Genomic DNA, 25,637 nt, shown 5'->3' on the forward strand with positions numbered 1-25,637 from the left:
AATTGGCTGTAAATCCAGCATGGTATCATCATAATACTGTTTTTTTTAAATGAATATCATTTCAAAAAATCCAAGCTTACCTTTCTCAAATTGTAAGTTCTTACAGTAGGTTCATTCAAAGTTATAATCATTTAAATGTTTGAGAATAGACAAAACGACCACTATTATTACATGTGCTTTTTTAATTTGCCCAGTTACTCTCCTTTGTTGTAAACGCTCTGAATGTAAATGTTGTTTATACCCGTTAAACTATTAACAGCATTGAAGAAAAGTATATAAATAGAATTGACAAAGTGTTTTTCTTTATGTTTTGCACTTAATTAGTGTTTCAAATGGATACCTTTCTTGAATACTCAGCCTCTGCTATGTACATAAAAATAACTTTTTTTTCTGTATTTTCTGAATGTAATGCAAAAATGATGAACCAGACAATAGCTGCTCCAGAACTATCGAATAACCTCGTCTGCAGGTGTGAAATGTGCACCAAAACATGCGTTTTGCAAGTAAACAGCCATGCATAATGGTATGTTGTTACATCAGGAACACTTACGCAGGGAACATGATGTACATGAACGTTTATTCACTTGCCTCAGTTTTTGCCGAGGACAGTGAAAGCTAGGATGACAAATAGAAAACTACTACCGTGTTTATGCAAGAAAGCAGACATTATCAGCAAAACAATATATGGTTGAATGTATCGGCATATTTCTATAAACCAACGATGATATGTCATGAAGTAAATAAAAGTAAACATGTTGTTCAGCTAGAGGCCCAAACTTGTAATTACTGGCATGCTCCCATTCCTAAAACGATTCATTTCGCATTTATACATATTGTATATGTGTATATTTGTTGTAAGTCATACACGACTAACATGAACCTAAATGGTAAAACTCAGTTGCTAAAAGTTTAAGTGATCATACCTAGAGCTGTCATTAGCACGTGCGAATATACCTATATAGTAATGTTAGAAATGCACACTTTATAGACTAAGAGTTTCATCAAAAGTATATAAACAAGTATAACTGGTCAAGGCCAAATATGCTAAGATTTATTAAATTCCAACAATGTTAATATTAACAAGAACTTAACAATGTAAGAACATAAAGTTTTGACATTAGGAATCTAACTTGTTCAGATTTCAGTTGGTCATAAAATTCATTTACCTCAGACTGCACATAATATATGAATAAAACATGCATTTAATGTGATGTGATAATTCTAATATTAATATAGTATTGAAATTAAGAATATGCACAAACAACAGATGCTTGACATTTGTAACTTTAATGTGTATATATGAATAGTTTTATTTCTCATTGATGCCCAAAGATTTATTGTCCGCTGCATAAGCCAATTATCTCTTTATATATCCATGTGTACACTACCTAATGAAGAATAATAGAGGCTGTCTGTAAAGAAATGAAGACTATATTTAATTTACTATGTTACATTTTATAGAATACAGTGCGTATGTAAAATGTAAAAGCATTAAATTTAAGGAAAAATATACAAAGTATACCATCGGCAATTATATTGATTAGCTTACACATAGTAATTCAGCACTATCATATATCTGATTGAATGATGGTTTTGGAAAATACTGGATGTTTGTAGTAAATTCTGATGTAAATGCACACAGCTATCAGATTGTAATAAAATGATGCTCACATTTTCGTCACTATTTTGGACAATATATTTGCAGCCATCCTGATCGCCACTTTGGTAGCCCTTTCGGTCACCTCTTGGTGACCAAATGGATTTTTGACTTGTCATTTAGTTAAATTGTTTAATTTACTATTGATCAGAATACTGAGTAAATATATAAATGATATACGATTAGTTTTACATTTATAAATTTAATATGATAAATGCCGAATTTAATGCTATACAAAGTGCAACTGAAATGCATTTAATTTTCCCCACCCGCTGTTAAACCCTGCACCAGACTGGTAACACACTGCTTGTTCATTTATATTATATAGATCTAAATATGCATAGCCTAAATTACAATTTCGGCTTGAATTTGCCATTTTTGTGCGTTCTTAGCAAGCCTAAACCCCAAACCTTAACTTTGAGATTAATGTAACCTATTTTAAAGGCAAAGAAAATCTCCTATTTAAGAGACCCCCCCCCCCCCCCCCCCCCGAAATACCAGACATTTTAATCCCCAATATACAAGATCCTGTCTGGTCCAGTCTGATAAGGGTCCATAAAACCCCTGTAGACTTGACATGTAGCCTAATTAATGTCAGAGAATCATAAATTTTATTGCCTACAGGTAAATTGGTTACTTCCTGTGTTTTGCATTTTATTAATTGAAATGCTGTTGTTTTTTTAGTCTTTTTTTCAGCATGTACACAAAATTATTTTAATTGATAAGATACTAATTTTGATTGCTCAGTCATGTTGAGTAATGTCCTGGCCAATTAAATTATAACTCTTATAGCAAAGCATTATCACTATAAAATAATTATTCAAAACTTAATAAGAGAAATTACAAGTTTGTTTATTCAATGGTTATGTTTTGTTTGTTTGTTTGTTTTGGGTTTAACGCCGTTTTTCAACAGTATTTCAGTCATGTAACGGCGGGCAGTTAACCTAACAGGTGTTCCTGGATTCTGTACCAGTACAAACCTGTTCTCCGCAAGTAACTGCCAACTTCCCCACATGAAACAGAGGTGGAGGACTAATGATTTCAGACACAATGTCGTTTATCAAATAGTCACGGAGAACATACGCCACGCCCGAGGATCGAACTCGCGACCCCGCGATCCGTAGACCAACGCTCTTACCTACTGAGCTAAGCGGGCGGGATTCAATGATTATGATCTTTTTATCAAAAGTAACAAAATAAAAACGAAAAAAAAAGATATAATTGCTGGAATTTATTAGAAATTAAAGAAGCGTTCAGTTGCATTTTTAATAGATAAAGAAGGTATATAGACAGAAGGATGTTATATATTAAAAATGCTTAATTCCTCTTGTGTTGTCTAATTAATGTTAACTTTCTTTTATGTATAATAAAATCCAGCAATAAAGATATATCATTGTTCAAAATACACAATAATTTATTACTTCTAATGGCTATGTGCCTGAATGCATTTTTTATATTTTTGATAATAAAAAACAGCAATAATGAGATGTAATTGTTAAAAAACTTACTTTATTAAAAATATGATAAAACACTGTTGTATCTTATCACTTTGTTTATTTAGCCCTAATTCAATAAAGCTTTCTAAACTCGTTATAAAGGTGAGAACTGATTTGCTATCAAGGTGAGAAATATCACCTGCAATTTATTTACTGCACAGTAGCTATACAGTAGCTTATTATGATAAACAGAAGCAAGTCTACCAATGGTCCTGACTTGTGTATTGGCCCTTACCGCCAATACGCAGACCTTATCATCTCCATATGCCACATACCAGGCATACAAGAATCAGGGTCTTTAAGTAAAAATAAAAATGTATAAAAACAAATAAAGTAGAAACAAAATACACTTATTACGCACAAGTGGTATTACTGCTAACATAATATATGTGATACCAGAACTTTTATATTAAGACCCAAATAACTAGCAAACGGAAGGATTATTATTCCTCTAAATAAGGCTTGGCACTGGAAATTCCTTTTGTATAGTGGTATCTTACGGTATTTGGTGTAAAAGCGGAGTATACATATACTGAAATATTCTTCAAATCAGATTATAAAGACTTCAAGTTTTTTAGCTGACGTTCTGCGAGAAGGTATTTCAAAACCCATTTTTATGGGCATGTGGTTTACAAACTTCGTAAGATCTTTGGTCATGGTAATATTCCAACTGTATTTGGTAAAATTATCGTTTAATTAAAAGAGCTTACGACCCAACTGTTTTGAGACATACCGCATGTTTAATGTTCAATCCGTTTACATTTGGACTACGCTTCCCTCTTTGATTGCGTCTGACGGAAGAGGGGAAGGACTCTATGATAAGCCGTTTTTGAATCCCACCAGGACTGAACTGTTTTGGTGTCTGTCTTTTGGCCTGTTTCGTAGGGCCCTTAAGTGCATTTCTCTTGTTGCTCTGTCTCTGTAAATGCATTGAGTACATACGTTTTTGGTTCTTAAGGTTTGCTTTTATATACTAGTATTTATATAGGAGCATTTTTGTGTTTTACATGCCGTGTTTGTTTCAAATATGTTTGTTAGAGATTCACCTGGCGGGAATTACTTTTATTTACACTGTACCGTGTCTTTGGAACATAGTGGGGGTAAGAGTGAGGTTGGGTGCGCACCATAAACCGGCTTACACTTCCCAGTGGTGTTTTCGCCACTGAACATTCCGAGGGGGAATTACTTGTGATTACTTTGTATGCGCATATTTGTGTGTTTGTAGTGTGTACGTCTGCCTGCTGTCGGTTTCGTTTCGTGGAGGCTTTGTTTTTGGAACATGGCATTCCCTGTTTGATATATGTCCTTGTTTTTTAGATGTAAGAAATAGATTTTGCGGTGTTTGACAATGTTTGAACAGAATAACAAAATAATGGACAAATCATAGAAACAATGGGACATTTCTTGTTTGAATCACTTATTTTGCTGTATACAAAATGATAGATAAGGAATATACCTGTACACAGAATTCCCATTACTATCAACAGAAACTGGTTACCCAGGAAAAACTGAGCTTCTCTTGCTTGTAGTGTACCACTGCTGACTTTCTGGTCATTTATATATAGAAAAAGAATACCAGTGCTGCTGTCTTTTGCTATCTATTTTTATAACAGGCAAGGTCGTTATGTGCCAGATGCAGTAGGTAAACCACAGCAAAGTGAGGTGGCACTTAGGAAGTGAGGTGACAATTAGGACACCGTTATAATTTTTGTATGGTCGCTTATGGTCGCGTATAAAATATCAGATCATAAAAGAAAAACAATTCCATTAAGCCGAAAAAGTGATGCTAATACTGTGTCTAATACAATCGATATCAGAAGACTGTTGTCTATATTTTGTTATCAAGTAATCCATATTATCAGCCGGGGACAACATATTTCGTTTATTCAATAGAAATTACACTTTAATGCGAAACTAACCTTATTCATATTTTACCCAATTGTAAATTACTCTGCCACTGACTTCTTCAGTCTTTCAAAATGAAAAAAGAAAAAAAAACCCTTGCCTTAAATACTGTCGAACTTCAGCCTGTGTCTTGTTAATCCATAGTGCAAATTGAGCATTTATTTATAAACCAAGAAAACGCCCACACTAAATAAATAACAGCCGAAAGAGTATTTTGCCCGACATAACGTCCAGTCTCTGTAAGTCCATTTCCGTCTTAAAAATGTGAATACAGTGTATGTGCTTGACCATAACGAATACGTTAATGCATTAATTCAGTTAGATTCAGAGAACCAATGAAGAGATGTCAGTTAGGCTTTCAGTTAGACAAATGGCCACTTGTGAGAATGTCCAATTTAAAAGCCATCAGTGCACCGGCCCGCACTGTCTACTTAGTAGACATAGTACTAGAGATCAATTAATGACACAAATATTAATTCTATCCTGCATTTACCTGTACACCTGAACGACACAAGTTAGAAATAATAAAGTAAATGTTTGTCAGAATTCTTCGTGTAAAATCTTTTCATTGTAATGTCAGTTATTGTGGTAAATACTAAAAAGTTATTTTTCGTTTATATATAATCTGTGATATGGTACAAATAACATTATGTCTAATTTTCAGCTTAAATAGTGGATCTGAATTCATTTTATTAGACTTAAAACATTTTCTGACGTCACACAATAATGGTGTATTTTACAAAGCTTTTGCATTGAGATAAATTCTTCTCGCAATTATCCAGGTATTTTTACGGATTAAATATCTATCAATAACTTGATAGGCAGGACTATCTGCTAGTCTTGGAGCAGCTACATGGAAATGAGATAAGAAGTTTCAAAAATCTGAAATAACATGCTTTAAAATAATCAAACCGTAACTCAAGTATTATATTCATTCTTAAATGTTAAACGTTAGCAACCAGCATTACTTTTAAAATAGTTTTTTTTTCACTCTTCATAATCAAAAAAAGTTAGTTCTATATCTATACTTAGGTATACTTAGAGGTTTGTTACATAACAGTGGCTGTCAGCATTTTATGCTTTGATTTATGCACCCACCCTTTCAAAAAGAAGTCAGAAAACAATGAATTTAACTGCCCTTTACTACTTAAAACTGATTGAATTTTTATGTTATAACAAGCAAAGGACCTTAAGACCCGGAGTTTAAAGGTCCGGTAATCAAAATACTTGTATTATTATGTAATGTGCTACCAGTGTGTATGAAAACTACCGCGGGACAGCTATTATTTGATGACATTTATTTGCGGATATTACATACAGTCCTCACTCGGATTGGTGACATATTGATAGGCGCTTTCTTTAGTCACTAGTTTCTTTGGGGTTTTTTGGCGGTAAAACGAATTCAGAAATTGAACACGATCCAAGTTTGAAATACTGTAGAAAAGCATAAATGTATTATTTATATCCTTCAATTCCGAGAAAAACACAAATGTTATAAAACGATTCCATTACTACGCATAAATGGCTAATTACTACAGTGAAACACCGCTCGCTCGAGCATCGATGACTCGAGCACCCGGGCTCGCTCGAGCAATTCATGTGGTCCCGGCCGATTTCCTTCTATTTTCTATGTGAAATTACCATGGCTGGGTCGAGCATCGATAACTCGATCGCTCGAGCATGACACCTGGTCCCTGTGTATTAATTTACTCTTTGTTGCTTATGGCAAACTCGAGCAGAGGTGTCAAAAATTTTCACACCTTCGGCGGTCAGAATGTATCGGTTAATTTAAAATTTTCGCACGTCGTGAGAATTGCATGGTCTATTCCCCGACTATCTTAAATGTTTGTTTGTCGGTATTGATCTGATAATGAGATTAATTATTGATGTAAAGTGGAAGAAAAATTTTATTGATTAAAATTGTTATTAATTATTAATTTTTTCTGCGGGATCGATAAGATAATTATGAGATCTTAATATTTTAATCAACAGTTGTTTGCATGCAAATAAAGGAAATAATATAGCCTTTTCATAAAATTGAGACGATAATTATGAGATCTTAATTTGGAGAAGAAAATTGAGAATTCGGTTACAGTATTTTAAATAAAAGAAAAATGTCTTAGCTGTTTCTTCACATGTGCCATTTACGATCTATCATAAATAACGTTTGTAATACGTTTTTTGAAAATGTCACGAGTGTGTTATTATTACGCATCACCGTTTCCTCTGCAAATGGTCTCCATGACAATTGTTAACAAACTTCAATTTTTTTCATATGTTGGTCAATGTTTGGGTCGCTCGAAACCATGGATAACTCGAGCATTTTGCCCATCCCCGTGCGACCTCGAGCGAGCGGTGTTTCACTGTAATAAGGTATTACATTCGCGATCATGTTTTTTCTCGTGATTAAAATACTTGTGTTTTCGGTCACTTGCAATGTATTTAAAACTGCGGTAAATATAGAGAGCAAAAGTTTATAATCGACTCCTCTTTTAGATAGATAAACGAATATTTTCTCGTATCATTTTCAGTATACATATTGATTTCCGAACCTCTAAATATACCTACATAGGTTAAAGAGGGATCCCGTAGCCAGAACTTTGGAGTCCAGACCTAGAGATCTGTCACCTCTAGACGCCGGGTCTAGCCGTCCGTTGACCGGATCGATAGCCACTGCCAGTAAATAATGTCAAATCTATGAAGTTACACAAAATGACTCGGAATAAGAGAATGCATTGTAAATTAATTAAACTTTTCATAACAATTTTAAGTTGATCAATGTTAGAAAAAGACGTATTTCTACTGATGCGTTGTGTTTACAAATCAAATAAGCTGTATTTCCGAAAGTTTTGCATTTGACGATGTCGGACGAAATGAAAATAGGTAAACGAATAGATTCATACAGAGAGAGAGAGAGAGAGAGAGAGAGAGAGAGAGAGAGAGAGAGAGAGAGAGAGTGTGTGTGTGTGTGTGTGTGTGTGTGTGTGTGTGTGTGTGTGTGTGTGAGAGAGAGAGAGACATTGGCTCGACTTATCGCAGGTTAGTGTAACTGTAACCTGCAATTATATCTTTGCTATGAACAAATAATCTAATACTATTGGCAAATCATCTGGATACAGATCAGACTCATCCGGACGCATATGTTATTTTTGTTTCACATATTTGCAAATGTGTATAATCATCGTAATCGGTACATATAAAATCACGCGAACTCAGTTACTTATCTTTTTTTAAAAAAAATCACCTGTTTTCGAAATACTACCCAACGGAAACATCTACCCGTGTCAAAAGCGGGGTCTTTCCCAAACGGGAGGTTTTTGTAAATATATTTAATTGTTTTTAGGTTCTAGCTTTTCATTTAAGCTATTTTCAATCAATAATTCTTAAATTTGAAATATCTGAGGTTTGATTAAAAAGAATACAAAGACCACAAAAAAAAAAAAAAATCAGTAAAACTGCCTGGTTTTTAATGAGACGAGCGCACAAAAAACATCACAGAGGATAGTTCACCTGTCGGAGAATCCGCCAGTATCTAAAGTGGGAGATATTCCTCTTATGAGAATATCAAATTTCGTCAAATAATTTTCTGAAGTGGCCAAAAAAAATGGTAGACACATTTTTGTTCATTTCTCAGGTGCTTGTTATTTTGAGATTAAAAAAGAAACCGATGACAATAATTGTTCTACTCGTCTTATGTATAGTATGAAAGGTGTCTGAGTTTGCAAAAATTCCGGATTTGAAAACTAAATCCGGAGACTATAAATATCTAATATTTTTAAAATGTTGCCTGGGAAAAAGGTGCGTTTAATAAACGTGGCTTTATCCGAACTATTACTTCTTATAGAAGACAAATTGAATTAACTAGTATTTCAGGAGTACCGCGCAATGTTTCAACACTAATTAGTACTTTTGCATTGTGGAACACCTCATCAATGTGTAAAGGGGTAAATTCAGAAATAGTCAAAATCGGCCTAACTTCAAAAATCTTTGAAAATCTGTCAAATGAAACATAAATATATCTTTATTCATATTTCGTTACTTTAATTACGTTTTTTGTACGTTTGTCGCGTTTTCCGGGCTTTTTATCACGCCTATCCAAACACACTTTGGACGTCATTACGTTTGATTTTATTTAATGTCATGTCGTTGTACAAAACACGTATATATAGTCTTATCCGTTTTATTTGTAGTTTGCGCATGAACTCTTAATATCCAACGGACAAAGACCGTTATTCACATTTTTCTTGCTTTTAATTACATGTCAGCCGTATGACAATATGCTTAGTCGCGAAAACATGTGACAAATTGACAATTCGGGAACCGTTCATTTAACTCTAATTGTAATACTTTACCCGTGGCAATAATCAGTAACGTTGAAGTGGAAAGTTGAATATGATGTTTTCTACCATTTTCAGGTGTTATCCCAACCTACCATATTTAGGTCAGGTCTCGTGTTCACAAAACATTTTCAGTCTTGGCTGAGATTGATAAAGAAACTTTATTTGTCAGTTATTTATAGATATCTGTTTAAAACTAAATTTTAAGTTAATAACTTTTTTCAAATGATTTTTCAGTATTGGTGGTCAGCTTCAGTTGGAATTCAGTTTTGAACTTTTAGAAAAATTGATATTGAAATTTCAAGCTCAGACTCGGCTGAGACCGAAAAATGTTTTGTGAACACGAAGCCAGGCAGCCAATCTTAAACACTGCGCGACCTCAAAGTAAAAAAGAAATAAACATTCTTTTTGTGACTACGTATGTCCGGGAATAAAATGTAAGAAATCGCTATTATGATAATGTAGAGGATTTTGTTTCGTCCATTATATGACTATTCTATTTTCGTACCTCTTTTAAAACGAATTCACTATAATGATAATTATCATCATAAAAGCAATCGTTCACTGCTTGTAGGTGAAGTCGGGAATATTCGAGTTAATTTATTGAGTAAACTACCAAAAGTACCTTCCGCGCCTACACCAAATGCTGTATTATTTTTCCTGCAAACCGACATACTCAACAAAGAAGAAAAGAAATATTATGAAAGAAATTTTAGAAAATACTAGAATAAACAATTGTGTGTTTGATGTGTATTACTTTTTAATATTCATTACGAAACGAGTTTTTCCGGCGCCAGCGAAAAGACCGAGAAATATATATTTACGATGTGCAAGAATTGATAATATTGTAAATAGGAACATGGAAATCTTGAATAGTTTCAGCATTCCTTACATATTGACCAAAGACGGAAACAAAATTAAGACATATTAAAATTGTAAGTAGAAAGTGTAGATTCTTTTCAGAAAATCAGTAACATAGTTACATATAAATAATACAAATCGCCAAATTTATATCGAAATTTTGCCTGAATAAAATTGAATCCATATTATGCATTGTAAATGCAAATCTAATTATAAACTTAAAGAAGTTATGACAGTCGTTTATACATGTTGTAAGGTAGAACGAACGCAGGTGCAACGTATGTTAACGTGCCTATCCTCTAAATTTCGTTTTTAGACAGAATATCATATTTCTTGAAAATAAAGAATTTCACGTACAAGGTCAAACTTCAGACTAAACGTATCTGTATTAAAACTGAAATGCAGTAACATTTCCCTACAAACAAACAGGTTTAATAAAAAAAAAATAAGAATACGTATCTCCAACGTATGGTAAAAGATATTTAAGGCATAACACAGAATACCAATTTTAAACGATGACAGTCATGACCTCGGATCAGTGGTCTTGTATCAAGACACCGGACTTAGAAACTCTGGATTACAATTTTATTCTCCAGCTCCTTAAACGAATCCCATTCACAGGAACTTTGTGTTTTATGCTAAATATCAACGTTTTTTTTCTTGAACTAGAATCCAAAACCTTAAATAATTAACCATTGTTCAGGAGTAACGCGATTGAAACCAAGGTCAACCTGTTTTACACTAATGTAGAAAAAAATAAAGATAACTATTCATTTTAGTAGATAGGTACAGCATTCAAATTAGTCAGCAGAAACAAGAGCGGCTCAAGAGGTGGCGACCTCTTTAAAACCTTGCGGGTATACATTTTATAACATAAAGTTGAAACATCAGTAATTCAACACATAAAATCTTTGGCTAGTTTCGCTCGTAAAAAATATACATGTAAATAGTATTCATAACTGCTAAAGGTCTTGAACGAAAGTTGAGTTTTAATCAACCTTCTTTTTTCTACAAATTTAAAAGCTCACAATGATTGTGTCAAATAATAAGGCCCCATGTGTGTGAAGTATACGCTGGATTGAATCACTAATGTGTATTTGAGTGTGTTTTTTTCCAAGGGGGCATGTCCCCATTCTGCACCCCCGCTATACCATAATTAGCCCATTTAGCGTTTCATTGAAATTTAGCATTATGTGAATAAGATTTGGATGCGTACAGAAGGATAATTAGAATTTTAGCCAATTATTTATCATCTTAATAAAAGATTAAACCTTTTAAAAAATGATATCTAAAATACGTCATATAGTAGATCTACCAGATCTGATAAACGAATGTGGACTAGAGTTCTAGTAAACAATTTAAATAAGCCTAAACGTTGTTTCATTTTCGAGTTAAAACAGATTTAAGTAGGCTACATTATTGAAAGAGCCTGGTTACCTATAGGCCTTACGTATTTTTCCATATTTTCTACGCAATATGAGTTCAAATTTAGTAATGTTGTAGGAATAAAGATGACCTTATTCAAGAAAAACTACTTAAAGTACTGAGAATGCACAAAGTGTGGGTGTAAGAAACGCGATGTAAATATCTTCCGAACATAGCCTACCTTCCGTGTCTGCGTGTGAACTTCGAGCAATTCGTTTTATTCGTCTCATATGTTTCAAAGATAAAAAATGTATTCTACAATAACTAATAGGAACCAGCATATTAACATAATTTATTCAAATGTAAATTCCTGTCAGACAGCGGACAATAAAATAGTTTTGTCTAGTTACTGTAGCAGTATTGCCTGTGCCGTTCACATTGCAATTTGTACTGGCTAGTTTGGTGGGAAATTACACCGTGCACCGGGAATGTATATTGCAGCCATTTCCTGTCGTTTTCTAAATATACCCGGTACCATTTCTTTCTACCTTATGTCGTAAATGTACACCTACATAGCACTGATAAATAAACCTAAAAATAGCAACCTATTAATTTTAAAGCGGTCATCAACATAATTGCCCCAACACAGGTCACGTAGGTGTACTACGCATAATTTGCAGTTTTTGAAAAATGCAAGAAAGTTATAGCAGAAGGCTGTATTTCAAACTTGGCTAAACAGTAAGCATTTATTGAACTATTTTCTTAATGAAATAGATCTAGAAATCCCGGCCATAACAAGCGAGACTTAAACTTCGATGTTTTAGGTACAAGTTAGAAAGCAAATAAAAAAAAGACGTATTAAAATGGAATTTTTATTACCAACGTTAGAATTACTCGAGACATGTAGGCAATTCAAAAGCAAAACATTTTGTTCATTTTGCCGCATATCGTATTGATGGTGCGTGATATGCGAATTAGACAGTAGTTAGGCTATTACGCAGTGATACTACGTCATGATGCTTGGTATCTTCCTGGAATAGTATACAATGTGTATGTATGAGAAGGAGAATCAGAATGTTATCTCTTTACTTCAGGATGAATTATGAAAATAAGGTTTAAAATAAGTGCATTCAGAGCTTAACCGTTGCATGCTTATGAAACATACGATTTTGTCTCTATGTTTCATTAGTATGTTTCGAATTTCGCCTGAAATTCACCGAAGAAAAATAAATTCTGTTGAGTGGAAATTGATGTCTACTGTACACTGGACTGTGATTAACTTTGACGCGTAACTGTTGGATTAGGAAACTACGAGCTTAAAGGAACTTTTACATTGCGTCATATTCATATAACTTGTAAGTACTCTAGACCTAATTTTATTGTTCTAAGTTTAGAGATTGACCGTGAGTACTAATTTTCGGAAGTGGCAAGTCGATTATCGTTTTAAAATGCCTTGATTGAAAGTAGATTTTATTTCCATTTAGGATAGACACAATGAGAGATAATTTCTTGAAGTTGACCATATAAGTAGATCTAAGCCCCTTAATTTTTAGAAGATTCTCACGTAAATTGTCGCGATATGTCTACGTAACGCTTGAACTACGAATGAATTCAGGCACGTTTTGTGTAAAAATAGGCAACGGAAAAGTTCAATTTTCACCAAGAGCACAGGCCTCGACCACAAAAATATTACCACAGGTACGGACGAAATATAATTGTTATTTAAAAAATACTTGCTATTTTGTTGTCGAGGCATGTGCTCTATACGAAATTTCCGTTGAAATGTGGCGAAACCGGTGAAAATATCCAGAATAGCCGTTCAGTATCAAGTTACCCCTCGCAGTTTTCATACAAAAACTCAAAAGATTTCATCAGAATATCTAGCAAATAAGAGATCAATAGTTGAACTTACAGAAAATATGGATTTTATCAAAAAGTGTTAAATTTTAGAATTCGTAATTTTTTAGGCCGATTTCAAGCTTTCGTGGTCTTGGCCCTTTGTCGTTATGAAATATTATTCTCTAGTTTCAAATCTGATGACTGTACGTACGTGCACTGATGCCGAAATATTGTATTTTGGCTGTAGTATGTGATGAGCATAACTGCGTTACTGAGGCGATCGAAATACATTTAAACAATTTACCAGAACAAGAATCTGTGTAATTCCCGTCCGTGTTAACGCCATACATAAAGCAGGTGAGTGTGACGTGCGTACACACCCTTGTATTATTGTGTTCAGGAATTGCGTTACTGTTCAGGTTATTTACATTTCATTGTTGATACGCTTATGTTTTCTATACTATTTTTAATCGCTAAATACTATTATTTTACTTGAATTATCGGGTCTTCAAATCAATACTTTGCATGTGACATATATTAGGAAATATCTTTATAAAGGTGTACTCTATTCAACTTATCTCTAAAACAAAACATTGAAACAAGGCCTAATTGGAAACTTATCAATTGAGTGAATTTGTGAATATTGACGAGAAAAGTGTACGCCGTATTTGCAGTGGAAATATTTTACATTCATTTATCTGCGAGAAAACAAGTTTTACCCGTGTGACAACTGATAGAAGGACCATGTGTGGTTCTGGGAGAGTCAGGAGTGTTAATATCATTCGGTTCTTTATGAACTATATACTTCTTGCTATATCTATATATTTGATAATGTTATATTTATATTCTGTGAATTCCTTTACTTTCATGAACAAGAATGCGCAACTTCAAAGTGCTGTAAATAATGGTTTTGAAACCAATAAACTGCAAAATATTCGACCAAATTTACCGAAGAAGGAAAGTATAGGCATTTTAATTCCCTCAACAACAAGAATGATGAAAAAGCCAAACATAAGTACATTCACTTTAACCAAGCACTGTTTACCTTCAATCACTGCAACTTTTCAAAAACAGTATACCTATAATATTTATATAGGCGTTGAGAAGAATGACTTTTTGCAATCACAGAGGACTGTTATTGAGAAAAGTTATGAACGTGTATACATTGTTACAGTCCCTGGACATACATTTACAGCAGCAACAAACTATATTGCAAATCGAGCTTTGAAAGACGGGATGGACTATTTTGTTCGCATAAATGATGATACAGTATTTGAAACATTTAACTGGACTTCTATTGCTATCGAGAATTTAAAGAAATTAAATCCACCGATGATTGGTGTGGTAGGACCTATATGTAAGGAGGGAAACATCGCGATTTTAACACAAGATATGGTCCACCGTACACATGTGGAAATATTCAAGTACTACTATCCGCCAATTTTCGATAATTTGTGGACTGATGACTGGATAACAAAAGTGTATAAACCTCTGCGTTCAAAAAAACTGACTAACTGGCAAGTTAAACACCTTATTAGAGCAAATGGTAGAAGATATGATGCAAATAGAAGTCAAGAATCTCTTCTAAAAGGTGTCATTGAATCAGATAAAAAACGATTAAAAGACTATATTTCTGAAATAGAAAAACATATAAATAATTCAAGATATGGTTATGTGATTTGAGGAAAGAAATTTCACAAATGGAATAGTGTACTTCTTTCAGAGATCTTTGCCTTTACTTTTACAAATGGATACAATTAATCATCAGACCAACAAATGTAAGGCGTGAACTTGTTTTAAAATATATGCATATTTAAAACCTTGTATGCTAAAATCTCTGACAATGTAGCAATTCTGTTTTGAAAACTGTTATTTAAGGGTTTTAGTGCGTTTCGGCGTGTGACTTTACGGCAAAATATGAAATACAAATAGAGAAATAATACTTGTTTTAAGAATTGTATAGCAGTTATACAGACAAATACAACACACTTATTATTGAACGTAAGTATATAATTCAAACAAAGATGTGCCAAAGAGAATAACAATATTCAAAATAAACATCTTCAGTGTGGTACAGTTTTATATTGAAGGGCATTTAAATAAAAAATCCATTCATATAAATGACTTATTCTTGCATATAAAATATATTATTACAATGGTAAATTACCATTCTAATATTCTATGTCACAATTTCTAATTTCTATGTCCATTTTCTAATTTCTTTGTATTGAAAAGATAATGAATAGTGTAGAACTTTTCATTTTGTCACAAAAAATCCTGCATGCAAAATGAATTTTACATATTTTGTTATCTTTAGATTGTTTATGCAGTTTTATTTTGTTCTACGCTATATTTCTTTCCCTAGGTCCGCATTGGCTAATCATTAACTGTAAATTTCATAATACACTTTATAAGTGTTTCATCAAGTCTCATTTTTCGCATTTTTTTCATTCAGAAGGTATTCGTTTTCATAATCAATTTCAAACAGATATAACATCATTTAGAAGTTATAACAGCAAATTTGTCTCGTACTAGTAGTTGCAATCTGAAAAATAAAATTTAGAATGGTATAAGTAATATTGGTATCCAGCTACATAGAAGTTATTACTTAGAAGGAACCAAAAATAATAGCTCCCTTTTAAGATAGATACCATTATAACGGGGTCAAAAATGTCACCTAAAGGCATTTACAAATCAACTATACCGCTGTGCACTCGCTTTATTTTCATTGAATCGCCTAAATTGGTTTAAATATTGTGTATCAATGCTTTTAAGTAATTTATTAATAAAATTGATAAAAATATCCAGACAAAGATAATTCTATGCATACTGACATATTCTGTTTGTCTATATATCTAAAACAAAGTTGCTTCTGATGACAAATTATGTTAATGCTCATATTTATATATGAATCGGCTAGAGAAATATTTTGGTATTGTCATATTAAATAGCCATTTCAAGGACATTCCAATGCCCCAGACAGGTCAACGGTTGATATTGAACTTATAAAAACTAGGGATGGCAACGAATATTCGAATCGTTCATCAGACGAATATTCGAATACAATTTACCTATTCGAACATTCGGAAAAAATCTAAGATAATGAAAAACAAATAAAAGTCAAATGAAAGAACAAAAAATGTTCGTTTATCTAATTTGCCCAAACCCGCATTCATTATAAATTCGCGCGATAATGTCTTCTATCGTAATCAGACGTGTTATTTTGTATATTAGCGTGCCGAGACTGTACATCGCATGGAGTTGTGATCAGGTTTGTGAAGCTCTAAAGTTTCTGCTAGATACTATATTTATCATATTTGGCAATAAAACTAACAGACAAGTAACTGGTATCCCGATGGGACCAACTGCACCCCCATCATTGCTGATTTATTCTTATACTGTTGTGGACGAGACTTCATGCTTAATTTATCCACTGAGACACAATTTGAAATTATTGAAGCTTTTAACGGAACCTCAAGGTATCTTGATGATATTTTAAATATGGACATTCAATATTTTTCAGAAATAGTGAAATATATTTACCCTAAAGAGTTACAGCTTAACAAGGCTAATACTTCAGATTTAGAAGCTTCATTTTTGGATTTAAATCTAAGAATTGTGAATAATAATCAAGAAACGAAAATATATGATAAAAGAGACGATTTTAATTTTGAAATTGTCAACTTCCCTCATCTTGATGTAGATGTGCCTCGAGCAACATCTTACGGTGTTTATATTTCACAACTTATTCGTTTTGCAAGAGCTTGCTCAAAGATAGATGATTTTAATGACAGAAATCTTCATATCACGAAGAAATTGTTACCACAGGATTACAGTTATCATAAGCTACGGAAAGCTTTCAGTAAATTTTACTACAGATCGTCGGAACTGTAAAAAAATACAATACCAACCTAAAAACACTTCTAAAACTTGGACTTACACACCCGGAATACTATGGAGATGTTGTTTATAAAAAAGTTTATCAAAAGAAGATACGGTGCGAAAATCGTGAAGCACAGTGCATGTTTAGTGATTGACCCCTATACAATTAATTGCTACGCTCTCCTATTTGATGATGCGATGACTAATAAAGTGTAAGAATTCCATGATGTTTTTCTCCTAAATCCTACATACAACGGACGGAGGGAGTTGATTTTGTCTTAAAGTTTTCTTAGTCGTGCCCTTAAAAGTTAGGCTCTTGTTGCTCTGACTTCAGACAAGTTGTTGAGTACTTTGGTATAATTATACCATAAATGTACCTTAATTTTATGTTTTGCTTTATTTATCTGTTATTTTTACACTAATGTTACAGCCTTTCTCAGCGGGAATTGTATTTCCAAGGCGGTGTCCCTATTTTTAACTGGTTGTTTTGTCTGTCTTGTATTGTCTTTTCCGTATATTTTATTGTTTGTTGTAAGCACTTTTTCCACCTTCTAATTCCCCCTATTGCCCCTCCTTTCCCTTGCATTTACGCTACTTTTGCATCCCATCCCCCTTTACTTTGTGTAAGTTTTCGTGGCTCCCCTTTGTTTTGGCAGCCGGAATTCTAAGACGGTACACGATTGTTTCTTCTACTTGTGTGTGTGCGTTTGTATGCTTGTGAGTCTATAACAGTGCCCTACTGTTTCCTTATGTGTTGCTTGTTCGTTTTTCTATGTTTTTCAGTTAGTCGTGGTTGTATGTTTATCTTTGGTACACAAGTGTCTGTGTTGTCGTGGTGTACGTTGTAGTGTGATTGTTATTAAGGAACGTGGCATTCCCTTTGTATATTCGTCCTTGTTCAACTTTCCCCTTCGGGTCCCCCCCTACGCTCCCCCGCGGCCCAATTTTGCCCCTTACCATTTCCTTCTCCTCCATCTATATCTAGCATAAATTAAGATGTACTTGTTGGATGTTTGAAGAAACCCGACTGAAATATTTTTCCATTACAGCTTTTTTTTTGTTGTGGGCCTACTATGCAAATGCGTGGCTCTGTGGCTGTGTTTTTGGTGCTCTGTGCTTCCGAGAAATCTACCCTTACCTCTTATCTTTTATGGTGATAACAGTTTACCCTGTAGTTAATTACGCTAATTGCTTACCTTTAGAAAATATTAACGATCACAAATTAATATAAATCCATTACAACTCGCCTTGTTTTCGGTAGGTGCGAACCGCGTGTTATTAAAAATGATCAGACATAACTTGAACTAATTACTCAGATTTCAAGTCGATAAAAGATGTATCTGAGTAAAGACAAATGCCGAAAAGTGTAGAAAACAAGTCAAATGGGATGCATATAATCTTTTAACGTAAATCGGATTATCTGATTGAAATGATGAATACATGCATTTCGTATCGTATGGTTATCTTTTTTAAAATCACTATCCAGTTTTCAGACAAAGAGACGTAAAGTTAAACTATTTTTGCTTTATATTACCCCGCCCGCATTGAATCTTCTCTCAAATCTGCCATTTTGAAGTATTTCACGCGATAATCCGATAAAAAGTCTGTTGCATGTAATATGTGTGGAGAAACTTACGCGAGGGTTACATCCCTGTAAGAAATAAATAAACCCTATATTAATTATATGTATATGAAGGCAAATAACGAATATTTTATCCTCCAAAGATGAACAAGCGATGAGAACGATTTGTCAGTTTTAATTGGTCAATGTCTGAATTACTTCCGGTGTAAACGAAATTATTAAAAACGTTCTTCTAACATATTATAATAAGCAAACAAAGTGAGTATGTTTATATTTTGAATATGAAATTACACAGCAAATGCATTTGTTACATTTCAGGCAGAGATCAACTTTGAATTAAAACTTTACACTGACTATAAAAAGAATGTTGACCTATTGAACACTTTTTGACAAATGTGTGCGAAGTGGAAATATAGCAATTTTTGCGAAAGACGATTACGCTCTAAAATGAATTATTCATAAATATGTATTTTTTTTCATATCAACTGTTAAACTCACTTTACTACCATGCATACAACCAAGTATTTTTAGCTCAATACGGAGAGAACAGATCAAAGTATCACGGGGTCGTGAGTTCAGTACCCGGGAGAGGCGTATGTTCTCCATTACGATTTGATGATCGGCATTTTATCAGGAGTAATGTCGTCCCCGCCTGTGAATCCTGAGAAGAAGTTGGCAATAACTTGCGGAAAAAGGCAGAGGCTAGTACAAGTAAAAAATACAGAAACACTGGTAAGGTTAGCTGACCGCCAAAACATGACTGAAATATTGTTGGAAAAAATAAAATTATGAAAATACACTTTGTAAGTACAATTTACATGTCCAGTATCTAATGAAATGATTTCACTGCTGGCATGAGATCATTTTATTACATATATATCTATATCAATTTGACCAAGCGGTCATGGTTAAATAGGACACGTGTATCCAGTACGTGTTCTAAACGAAACGAACTAGAACTATGCTTTCTGTACACTTTCTTTTTATTTGCTTAATTTCATTTTTAGTCCCCAATTGCCGGACTGAGTATACTATAGGAATGCAATCCGTCTGTCCGGGCCAACTTCCTTGGTCTATGGGCTTCATTCCGTCGATGTTTTATATGAAATTAGAAGAAAACCACCTAATTTATGTGGTAATTTAGCCCCTAAAGATCAAAGAAAATGACACATAAATTTATGTTGGAATGTCTGTCCGTCCGTCCACAAATTCGAAGTATACAAGCTAGTTTAATAAAATTCGGTTTGTGTATAGAGGGCAATATATACATGATGCACGTACATGACTTATGCTTCAGGATCAAAGGTCAAGGACACTATGACGATCAAGTAAAATTGTTCTCACTCTGTAACATTGATATGCAGTGATATTTTATCTTAGTGGTGCACACAAACTTTCCCCATAATGAGATATTATGTCAACGAATGGTCTAGGTCAAGGTCACTGTGCAAGGTCATGTGAAAATTCTATTCTGCGCAAAAAATTAAATTGCATTGAAGGATTTTTTTAATGACTACACAAAAATGTTTCCCTTGATTAGACTATTTGATGCGCACATGACTAACCCATGGTTGTCGGTCATTGGGCACTATCATTCGTTTCTAAGATATATAGCTCATATATCATTTTAGTTGATTCAAGCATAATATGTTGTTTTTGCCGATTTAAGGTAATGTCTAAACAGGGCATTTTCAAAGTCTGATAACAGAAATTCTCACACTAATGTTTTGTTTATACACTTTTACTTATAAATACGCTTTCAGCAGCCAAGGATAAACGTATTACGGTCATATATCGAAAGGAGGCGTGATCAAATAATCTTGACATTTCCGCACTGACTTTAGTGGGCAATTCATTTATTTTTTACACGTCATAGGCTAGAAAAGCGTTAGCGCATGTTTGCTTCATTTGATGGCATCAGCAGATTTCCTCGTGATACATTGATACACTCGCTGTACCAGGTTCTGACGCCAACAATTTGCTCGGGGTTCTGAAGATGTTTAAAGAGGAAACAAATATGCGTTATCCCGATTTAATCAAAGATGTCATACCAATGAAATTTGATACATTATACAATTCACACTTAGCTGCTAGGCATTTTTCTGAGTTATGACATTCAGAGAACCAGCATAAACAATTAATTACACAATCATAGATGTAAAAAACACTTATAGAGCGTTTCGCAATTCTTGTATAATCCTAACATTAATGTATAGTGGACGCAACTTGACCCAGATGGTTGACCTTTGCATTATAATAATTGATGAGGCACAACCTATTATTGAAAAGGAGTGTACGTAAAACACGAGCTGCACGAGAAAAGAGGAATAAAAAATTGTGTAAATATAACTTAGTGTATTGGAAAGTTTTACTGATCATATGTAGGTATATATACTTTGAGACTGCACTAAATACAAACTTATTCCATATAAATATACACGGCTACCATGAGCACCCTTGATTTCTAAGATGAAATAATCGATATGAATAATCAACCTTAGGTCAACCATCGCGGTCAAGTTGCGACTACTATACAGACATGTTTTAGCTGATTCTAATATGTAACGAGAATCGAAGAGTACAAAAAAAGAACACAAAAAAAGAAAAAAAAATGCAGTTAGCTTATATCTGTTTTTAAACTTAACTTTAATGCAGCTTGAGTTTTTGTACATAGATAGTATTTCTTAAGAAAGGCCCATACTATCCTGAAAATACTACAGCGCATCATGCATAGTAGAATATACAGAAATAGTGAAACAGGCTTAATCAAACCAAGTTAGCTATTTAAGTTTATATCCAAAGTAGCAAAATGGCGAAAATTTGACCATTGTAACAAAAATTCACTTATTTGACATTTGACCTTGTGCTGTGACATTACTATTACCCTTAGAAGGTGACATCCCCCCGAATATTCTACAATTTGTATGAAGCAAACGTTTACATTGAACATGGCTGTCAATCATTAAAAAATTGCCATCAAAGGCAATGTCTATTCCTCGGATATATACTATTTCTCTGTACATGTTAGGAAATACCATCGATATGTTTAAATATTTTGTAAAAATGTTAATTCTCCCCCTAAATTAAGTTGTGATTGTTCAATGAGAAATTTAACTTTTTGTACATAAAAGTAACATTCTTTAATATATTATAAGAAAAACAAGAGCTGTTTGTAAAAGACAAATGTTCCAATGACTGGTTTTCACATATTCAGTCCTGATATCATTGTGAACTTTACCTATGCTAGCCTCCAGAAACAATATTGGTCATAAACTGTCAGGATTGAAGGCACTTGCAAAGTGATTCTCAAGTTACCAAGCAAAAATAGTTTTTTTCTAAATTTTCACCAAAACAATAGTGGTCTTCCACTTCAAAAGTTCAGTCATTGTATCAAGTCTGAAGGTTCTGTGTATAGCGGTTCTCCAGTTATTAAGGGAAAAGCAATTTGTTTATTTACTAATAAGTCTAATCATACTTTCAATATTTAAGGTCGAGTGATTCTCAAATTATTGAGAATAATCCGTTTTACAGGATAAAGTTCTTGTAACACTGGTCTTTGATTTTCTGCCCGTCTCCTTCATAAGCCTAGTCAAGCAATTTATTTAAAGGATTTATATCAAGTGTTTTTTTTGATTATTTGGCAAAAATCATTTTCGAAGTTGAGGCACCTCTGACGTACTAAAACAGCAAACGTTTTCATCAACTGTAGCCCAGTTAGGCCACCAATTTTGAAGGCACTGGATCGACTGGTTTGACGGACCGATAGACCTACGGACAAAATGATGCAACTTACATGTGCAGAGCAATATACTTGCACTTTTTCAATAAGGCCTTAATTAAAAGATCTTTCTAACACCCATCGGCGACTATTAAATCAATATATAAGTCAAATTAAGAGCCGCAATCTGCGTTAAATGCCTGTTATGAATCAGATGAATATATTTGCTTCTACCAGGCTACTTATGCACCGACAATAGCAATCTGTATCATGTTTGAAAGTATCAGTTTTCTATCAAAAACGGTATTGGATGTAACCATTGGCTCTATATAATGGAGACCAATTTCATAATTTGTTTACGTTTTCTTATAATTATTATATGTAAGGTGAACTAGGTATTTTTCTTTAATGGCGTTATTACGTTATTTATTCTAATCCAAAGAGTTTAAGTCAGGAAAAACGTCTATATTACGATTGGTGTTTCGTAAAAAGTGCAACAACGGTCGGAACCGTTAAGTGCATTTTGCTATTGAATCACCTTAAAATGTAAAACCTCAAAATCTTGCTAATATAAAAAAGGAGTGGTTTGCTTAACAATGTCTCCGTTAACATGTCTTTTACATAATATTTGTTTATCTAAAGAAATGCGCTTTTATAATATGCCAAAAACGTTTCACTTAAGACTGAACATTATATTCTCAGCTACGGAATATTTAACATAAAGGATGGGAGATACTGTAGAGTCGATAAAGCAGTATTTCGTCTTTAGCAGATACGTTCAAAAACTATTTATGATATCGTGTATGCTTATTTTATTGCTAAAAATGGTCATTAACAATAGATTAAAACCAAAGATGGTATAGTCTTTTTTCCCCCTGGAAATCATTTGATAATCCCAGCATAAATGTTATTCATGTTGAAAATTGATCCATTATAAGAAATTAACTACGATACATAGTAGCTCATTGATTGATGTAAATCTTTTTTTCAGGAAGGATATGGCGCATATAATATACAGAATAAAAGTTGTTCTGTTTTGCTAACGCTGCATATTATCGCATTTGGAATCATAGCTTAACGTCGATCATTGTTTTTGGACAGGCCAAGGAGTTGTGTTGGCGCATCAGCTTTTAGCTACCAGCTTAATTATTGCAAACACTACCTACTACCTTACGAACGTCGTCGAGTGTCACTCGGTATATCAAGAACACGATGGGGTATTATGTCTTTAGCTGTGTCCACAAAGATGTCGAGAGGATATGAATTTTGTCTACCTATTGTAGTAGCTGCTTGGAAACAGTTAGGATGGCATTCAATGATATTTTTTTGTAGAAAGTTCATATGTATGGAATACATCAAACATACTCTAACTTGTAAGAGACAAAACCTTAGATATAGACCCAACTGCGTCATAATCCTTTGCTCAGGTATCCCGGTTGTTTGCTATATTGTTCGCACCGTAGATAAGACCAAACGACTTAGTTATGACAAGAGATATTGATTCAATTCCAATGAAAATGAACATTTTCGACGAAGTTGAAAAGGCAAATATATCTTAGCTAATACAGATTGTTGTGATTCGTTTATACGGAATAATAAAGCAATGAGTATGCAACCAACGTCATACGTGGCTATGAGTGCAAGAAACTGGCTCAAAGTGATATTCGACGACCATTTGAAAAAGATGAAACACATGCTCATTATAAAAGCTCTTGGTTAATCAGAATTATGGAAAGGTTATCCCTTCTAAAGATGTTGTAAAAGGTGGAAACACAGTATGATTATTAGATCAAAGGGTTGTTTCGATTCAGCTCTAAAAGACAAATCTAAAAACATACAAACGACCTCAAAGAACCTTATAAGAAAGAGCTGACTGGGCTAGAGACAATTCTTGGAACAATTTTTAATATTGTATGGACGCACATGTGTATTATGATTCATTTAAAGGCACTCTGTGGAAGAAAACATTCCGTCTTACCACTGATATGTTTTCGGTGGATTTCTCAGACAAATTAAAAGTCAACAGAGATCAATTTGTCAAATACATAAATTACTCGACGGAACTGTGATCAACACGTCATATTTTGCTTACATCAAGTCAATCAAGCGGAGAAGAACGAAAAGACGCATAAACAATATTTTCGTTTACAGAACGTTTCAGCAGTTGATGCAGTGTGTTCCCGACCTACACTGTTGTGTACATATCATTTTTACGAATTTAATCCTGCCTTTCCATTCATTGTCTCCTTTTTCGTTAACCGAAATAAAATTAAATATACATTTGTGTGTTATAGCTTAAATGTTATAGCATCGGAATCGATATGCAATTAATTCAAATTCAATAAAATTTGAAATTATAAAAAGTATTAACCTCTTATGTGTTTCCGTAATCTAAGTACTGATAAATATAAACAACAGTTTTGTTAACATCAGCACATATAAACAATTATATCAAGAGGAGACATTCAGTCCGTTAAATTAAGTTCAAACAAACCGATCTGGTATATGCAAAACGGAGTGCTTTACAATTAATATTTAAACAAAGGATGAATTAAAAGTAACACCTCTCACATAAGTTATAGTATTATTCCAATGTATTTATTTATTTGGTTGCAATTAATTTTTCGTACCGAAATACTTTTAGTTATAAGGCGACTTTTAAGTATTTGTCCATTAATGAAAAAAACAATCATGCCTCCATTATTTCAGGTATATACCTTCCAGAATCATATCAAACTGCACACCTAAGCAAAGTACATGTAAGTAAATGCACATTTGAAATAAGAAAGTCACATAGACACGTCATTTTATTTGAAATGTTTTTTTTTGATACCAACAATTTGTATGATAAACATTCGGGGGCGCCATTATAACAATTCTGACACGTCCTTGATATCAGTCATATTAACCTAGACTAGAACTCTACCATTCGCACATCAGAACTTTAATTTACAAGACCAAAATCATATCGTTTACACTTACAGAACTTCATTAA

At 33.5% G+C, this 25,637-nt stretch overlaps 1 protein-coding gene across 1 annotated transcript; it reads left to right on the forward strand.

Annotated features, from left to right (window-relative positions):
- Window positions 1-13,246: 13,246 nt before the first annotated feature.
- LOC123566049 (uncharacterized) lies at window positions 13,247-24,922 on the forward strand. The gene is made up of 2 exons (XM_045359880.2): window positions 13,247-15,461; window positions 23,634-24,922. Exon 1 carries the CDS (start codon window positions 14,205-14,207, stop codon window positions 15,141-15,143), a length of 939 nt encoding a protein of 312 aa, XP_045215815.2. The 5' UTR covers window positions 13,247-14,204; the 3' UTR covers window positions 15,144-15,461; window positions 23,634-24,922.
- The last annotated feature ends 715 nt before the right edge of the window (window positions 24,923-25,637 follow it).

The sequence above is a fragment of the Mercenaria mercenaria genome, chromosome 8, assembly GCF_021730395.1.
Source record: "Mercenaria mercenaria strain notata chromosome 8, MADL_Memer_1, whole genome shotgun sequence".
Lineage (NCBI taxonomy): Eukaryota > Metazoa > Mollusca > Bivalvia > Venerida > Veneridae > Mercenaria > Mercenaria mercenaria.

What these genes read in the sequence shown, in the direction of transcription:
- LOC123566049 (XM_045359880.2), top strand. Translation starts at nt 14,205, where the DNA reads ATGTGTGGTTCTGGGAGAGTCAGGAGTGTTAATATCATTCGGTTCTTT.